The 6,860-nt window shown below is 42.7% G+C and overlaps 1 protein-coding gene across 8 annotated transcripts in view; it reads right to left on the bottom strand.

Moving 5' to 3' along the window:
- Positions 1–263: 263 nt before the first annotated feature.
- Slc9b2 (solute carrier family 9 member B2) overlaps positions 264–6,860 on the bottom strand; it is a 48,653-nt gene continuing 42,056 nt past the window's right edge. For all 8 annotated transcript variants that reach the window (XM_087198799.1, XM_004866259.4, XM_004866258.4 and 5 more), the window contains 2 exons: positions 4,841–4,977; positions 264–599 (listed from right to left, as the gene is read on the bottom strand). In XM_087198799.1, coding sequence (XP_087054925.1) covers positions 381–599; positions 4,841–4,977 — 356 coding nt within the window. In that variant the 3' untranslated portion in view covers positions 264–380. The remainder of the gene's footprint in view (positions 600–4,840; positions 4,978–6,860) is intronic.

Raw genomic sequence — 6,860 nt, 5'->3', positions numbered from 1 at the left:
AAGATTGAAATTGTTTGAATGTTTGCATGAAATTCATTTATGTTACCTAGAAAAATTCAAGGAACAAGAATTTGAAAAGAACACATTTCATTATATTCCATTGTTCTGAGGATTCAAAAAATGGATCACTAGGCATTGAAGGGTAAAGATATAAATTAAGAGTTGGGGAAAAGAAAGAAAAGAAGGTAGATCTGACATAGAATACAACCACCCACGTGTTAAGGGTCAGGACTCAAACTGCTGGGTAAAGAAATAGGGACACATTCGGTTCAATTATATTTTAAACTTAACTGTTACACATTTCAAAATCCATCTTGCTAGAATTAGCCTCTGCTAACAGCTTTCTAATCATTATGCTCAGGACTTTCCTCTTTTCACCTCTAAAGCCGAACACAAGTCTGTCCTGGAACTTCATCTTCGTCTTGACGTTCAAGCTTCTGGAGAAACCTGGGGCCCAGCAAACCGATAAGCAGGCTTCCAATGGGGGCCGTGATGAGAATGGCCAAAAACGCCACTGTCAACACATCCATTCCGTAGCGTTCTAACTGCTCCTCTCCGTGTGACCGCGCCATGTCCAAAGCCACCGATCCTATTGCAGCCTAAAGTTGGAGACAAGACAAGCACATATTTGCAAAACTAACCTGCTTATTCTTCTGCCCAACTAAGAAAGCTGTATTAGTCTTCTTTCAAAATGTACTGCCGTTGGCTTGGATCATCTACAAATTCTCCCTGCCCTTGCACAGGGACAAACTGATGACGCAGATGTACCTACCTGTAGGGTTCTGAAATATCAGGCACACACACCTCAGAATGCAAGGACAATACAAACTGACAGTGTTAATCCAGTGCATGTGTAGCATCAAGTTCTACATACTAAATTTCTTCCGAGTAAAGATGAAAGTTACTGTTGTTTCATTTTTTGTCTTTAAGACTTTGGAATTAAGAAAAAGAGCCAGGGGCTGGGGATTTAGCTCAGTGGTTTCACCACCTGCTGCGCAAGTGCAAGGACCCGAGTTCGATCCCTGGCACCAAAAAAAAAAAAAAGAAAGAGCCAAGCATGGTGCATGCCTGCAATCCCAGCGCTCTCAGAGACCGAGGCAGGAGAATTGCAAATTGAAGCCCAGCCCCAGCAACTTGGTAAGACCTTGTCTCAAAAATAAACAAGCAAAATTTAAAAAGAGCTGAGAATGTAGCTCAGTGAGAAAGCCCTGGGTTCAATGACCAGTACGGGAGAGAGATGGGGGTGGGGTGGGGTGGGGTGGGGAGAATATATTCACAGGATTCTAATGAAATTTTAAATGTGTTGTTTTATAGCCTAATAGCCTAGACTAACTGTGAAACAAAATGACCCATGAAAGTGTTCATGTCTAAAACATGAAGTTAATATTGTTAGGTGTTTGGATAATTGCCTCAGAAGTCGGTAGTATGTTGTATTTAAAATAAACTACTGGTCCGCTTGCCTCGCAAGCGCAAGGACCCGAGTTCGATCCCTGGTACCAAAAAAAAAATCATAAAATATACTACTGGAAAGTTTTATGAAAATTCTCATTTTTTCAAAGAGGTAAAATGTAATATTCTGAGTGCACATAGGGAAAGTTATGTTAATCAATGTGATTATCTCTTATTCCATTGAGTAGAACAACATTGGCCTTTAAGATGGTGAAGCAGAAGGGAAAATACCGTGCATCAGACAGCGCGGCAGGGACCGGCAGCTGCCCGCAAACATCGTAAACATCACGTCACCTCCCTCTAGGGAGAATTTACATCTTCCGGGCCCCGGCCACTAGATGTCGCTGTACATGTCAGTTCTGGCCACGAGGGAGCGCGTGGAGGGGTAAGAGCCCCTCAGGCTCCTGGAGAAGGAATGGACGGGCGCTCCGTGCGCCTCCCTCTTCCTCCCCGGGCTGCAAGCGGCAAAGCTGACTCGTGGATGCGAGGCACCGGCGGAGGTTGGCCCAGGAGGGCCCTGGCGGCCTGATGGGAAGGGGAGAGCGGTCTCTCACGAGTCCCCGTGCGCGGAGGCTGCTACCCAGGGCGGCCCGGTCTCAGAGCTACTCCACAGCTACGAACTCCCTGCAGGAGCCGCACGTATTGCTCGGCAGGGTGTTTCTCTCTCAGTTCTCTACCTGCGTGTACTGCACGAACGTTTGGGGATTGGTCTGTGTGCCGTATTGTGATTTAAAACAGATCTCTCACACCAGATAGGTCGTAGAAAAGGAACTTTTAACAAATACTAATGCAGAACGAGTATCTCTATCTATATGAGAGTATTGTTTCTTGTGCAGCATCCATAGCAGAGAACAGAAAATTCTATACGCTCAGCCCTGCCCGTCCCTGCTCTGCTCCTATAAATTTAACCAAGTATAGATTGAAAAAATTAAAAATAAATTGCATCTGTACTGAATGCACAGTTTTTCCTTGTCATTATTGCCCAGGGACATGACAACTGCTCACATAGTATTTACACTGTAATAGGCTCTGTAAGTAATCTAGAGATGATTTAGAGGGTATGGGGGATGGGCATAACTCATCTACACGGGGTGGGCGAGGGGTCCACCCCAGGGGACACGAGGGAGGGACGTCTTTCACAGCACACGGTGTCCAAGACAGCCTCGCTTATGTGTCCACATTCGAAAATATTGCTCTCACGGCGGGAGGCTGGCATCTTTGAAATATCACTTTAGAAACACATCTCCCACACATAGAGTCACTATTTTGATATTTACTTACTGAAGTTACTATAAATAGTGTTAGCCAATATGTCCCAGGCTAGTGGACAAAAAGAAAAAACTCTGGGATAAAGCCCAAGCCCACAATCGCATCCAATCTGGAATACAATTACAGAACACACACATCTTCTAAAACCTCTTAAATTAAGACATCTGATTTTCATGTATGAAAATAAAAGTTTGCATATATCAATAAATTGCAAATTAATCAGAGAAAGAGAACAGTGAAGTCTTATTTGATGTAAGTAATCCCAAAATATACAATAGTCAGGGATACATTACATTTGCAACAAGTTATAATTATACAGTTCTAATTTAATGAACAATTACAGGTATTCTAACAAATGCACAATCAACAGTTGAAGCACCTATCTATAAGTGCTGTCTTTGTTACTTGCTCATTAGAGTACACAGGTTTTGGGTCAAAAGATTGAAACATTTCTCAGGAGTTTTGGCTAATTGTGAATAATTAATAGCAATTAACAATCTAGAAAAGCAATACAGTAGTCCCCCTTATCCTGAGATGTACCAAGATTCCCAGTCCTCTATGAGGCAGACAGCACCAAGCCCTATATATACATGCTTCTTCCTTATTAAGCTAAGAACTTTCACATTTTCTTTTTTTTGGGTACCAGGGATTGAACTCAGGGCCTTGCGCTTTAGAGGCAGGTGCTGGGACTACTGAGCTAAATCCCTGGCCCAGAACTTTCACCTTTTAACTTACAGGAAGCCTTATGTCTCCTCTTAGGCTAATGCAAATTGCAGGCATAGCCATACCTGGGCTCTGGGCCGTTATTGTGTAAATAAGGATCGCGGAACACAGCTCTGCCTCACTGCCACGGTTGACCTGACACCTGAGAAGATCAGTGTGCGCCATGTGGATATGCGGGGGAAAAGGAAGAGTCAAGTCCCCGCAGGACGCTGCAGGATGGAGTGGGACAGTGCAAGGTTTCATCCTGCTATCAAAACTGCACACAGTGTAGAACTTACAAACCCTTCCCTTCTAGAATTTTCCACTTAGCATTACTGGATTGTGAGCAGACATGGGTGACAGAAGCCACAGGAAGCAAAACTGTGGATAAAGGACTACTGGGAGGCATTCGCTCAGTTTTTTCGATAAATCTTTCTTGATTGTGTATACTTGGGTCAACAATAAGTGATCCTCACTCATACTGACGCAGAAGTACTTCCAAACTTTAGGATAGGCCATGCTATTTCTTTTTTTTTTGGTACCGGGGATCGAACTCTGGTCCTTACGCTTGCAAGGCAGGCGGTGGAACCACTGAGCTAAATCCCCAGCCCTGGGCCATGCTATTTCTGTAGTACTCTCTTTTGGAAGACACTGAACAGTTTGCATTTTTTTTTTTTTTTGAGACAGGGCCTCACTATGTAGTTCAGGGTGGCCTTGAACTCACTATGTAGTTGAGGCAGGCAGGCTTTGAGTTTGTAGTGAACCTCCTGCCTCAGCCTCCCATGTGCTGGGATTACAGGTGAACACCACCACTCTTGTCCTGGAAGACACTGAAATCAAGAGTTCACATCTCTTTCTTCAGGTAACTTAAAGAGCTCTGACTGATAAAAATTCAAACGAACCCCTCCTGTTGCTACTGCCCTCTACTTGAGTAAGGGTTTCCTGGATTTCCAGTTTTATTCTGGTGGTGAAAGGTATTTAAATGAGCCATCACATTTAAAGAAACAATATACTACAAATAAAAGTTTTTCATTATGAGGGGGGGTTTGAGATAGAACCCAGGGGCTCCCTCAGGCTAGGCAATTTTTTACCACTGAACACATTCCCCAGACCTTTATTTTATTTTTTGGTACTTTTATAATTTTGAGGCAGGGTCTCACTCAGTTGCCGGGGCGACCTCAAACTTCTACCCCTCCTGCTTCGGCCTCCCAAGTGGCTGGGGACTGCAGGTGTGCGCCACCTCACCCGGCCCCAAGATAAAACTTTTAGAGTAGATTCATATATAACTCTTTATAAGTCCAAACACAATTGTCATACATACCATAATCATTGTCATACATTTAAATAAGCCTTTTTACTCAATATTTTGAGGTATCATAGAGAAGTAGTTGAAATGGTGAGCTATCCTGTCCATCATTACCTGGACTGTTGCCTTTGGAAGCCACGCGAAAGAAATAAATAGCTTTTCCTTTATGTTAAAACCAGCAAAACACACCATTAGAAATGTGGTCAGAATTCGTATCAGCACTGCAGTGCCCAAGGTGGCAACACAGGAGCCTGTGAGAAAGATTCAACTTTTAGAAATAATGAAATACTAGTGGAGAAAGTGCAGCTACTGATCCAAAATACTACCAATAGGAATAATGTAAAAACCTTAAAACTTTAAAATATGAAAATGTTTAGTCATGTTATCAAAAAATCAATATCGAGCATCAATTTGTTTAAAATGTTTTCTCTAGATTAAACCCAGAAATTAAACATTTGAATTCTTACAAAGGAGATTTAAAGGTTATATCTCTTTATACTTTACAGCAAGATCCACACTTTCTTCCATGTGCTTATTTAAGCAGAATTAATTAAATAATATGCACGACAAGCTTTAAAATGTAAAATGTAGTGTTTTCTTCTATGTGGCTCTAAACTGGAGCGAGACAGAAACATTTGTCCTATGTGGTAAAGTGAAGTATGAGCTGGTACATGAGTATAGAAGAGGAAAAACTATTTCACCAAAGTAGATGAGAATCCTTTCCAGAGAGTCAGCCTGGAGGTGGCAATTATACTTATCAAGCAGTATGGGGGAGACAGGGCTGGAACTGCTACTGTGTTACACAGAGAGCCACAAAACCCTTCCGTGAAGAGACCACAGTGCAGCTTCTGCATGGCCCTCCCGCAGTGTGTCTGCAGCTCAGGAGGGACAAACCAGCTCCTCAAGGTCAAAGTGTAGACACTGCAGGGGATCTGTGGTGGATCTGCAATGTGGCTTCCTCCTGGAAGTTTCTGTGGATTTGCGGAAGTTTTCTCCCAAGCTGGAGGTGCTCAGAAGCTTCTGCTGCCTGAAGCATGGGACACAAGAGAGCTGTTTTGGGGACTGCAGAGTTTGTACTTGATGTTGCCAGTGCAGGTGAGGTCAGAGGGGTGACACATGGGGTAGCATGGACAGCCTTGGAAACAACTTTGACGAAGAGCAGCATTTGAGCTACATGTGGTACAGAGAAGGACACACAGGGCTTCAAGATCTAGCAGGATTCACAGTGTTTTAAAGAAGCAGCAGCACCAAATGCTGCTAAGAGATGAAACAAAACAAAGACTGGATTCAGTGATACAATCTTGGGAGCGCATGGACTGAGGAAAAGAACTAGTGCTTAAGTGGAAAAGGGAAATGCAGTTACTTTTTTTGGAAAAGTTTAGAAGAAGGAACAGTGTGGTAGGAAAGGGGTCAAGTGAAATGGAGAAAGAGTACACCCATCATCTCTCCAGAATTTTCATCATATTTTAACATGTTATTTTACATCACGGTAAGATATATGTAATATTTACAATCCTAGCCATTTTAAGTGTACAGTTCAATAGCATTAAGTATATGTATACTATTGTGCAACTAATCTCCAGAACATTTTCTCCTTGCAAAACCTGGATGCTATTCTCATTAAACAGTCACCCATTTCCCTTCCTCAGTGTCTGGTATCCACAGTTATCCTTTCTGTGTCTATGAACCCAACTGCTCTGGGAACACTGGGGAGGTGGCATCAGTGGAGTAGTAGTGCTTTTGTGCCTGGTGCATCTTACTCAGCCTGGCGTACTGGAGGTTCATCCATGTTCCGGTGGGTGTCAGAATGGAAGCCTGTCTTTTTAAGAAAAGAGATTAAAGGGCGTTTAAATTCTAAAGAGGAATAAACTATGAAAGGATATTTGAATATGGAGGAGGAAAAGGGAAGAATCTGTATTTGTAATTCAGAAGGAGGTAGAAGGGATGGGATTCCAACATGGGTGGAAGGAGAGGAGAAAGGAATGAATATATGTACACAAAGCAATGAAAGCATAGTATTGTGAATCAAGAGTTTTGCTATGATGGCTTTTGAGTGTATGAGTGTATAGGGAATGGGAACATTACTGAAGACTCTTGCATTGGGTCTTAGTCTCCTATGAGGCAATACAACACA

Source organism: Heterocephalus glaber, unplaced genomic scaffold, assembly GCF_053883595.1.
Source record: "Heterocephalus glaber isolate CG9 unplaced genomic scaffold, H.glaber_assembly_v1.0 deba00001688, whole genome shotgun sequence".
NCBI classification, from domain to species: Eukaryota; Metazoa; Chordata; class Mammalia; order Rodentia; family Bathyergidae; genus Heterocephalus; species Heterocephalus glaber.
This window is presented reverse-complemented; position numbering and strand designations above follow the sequence as displayed.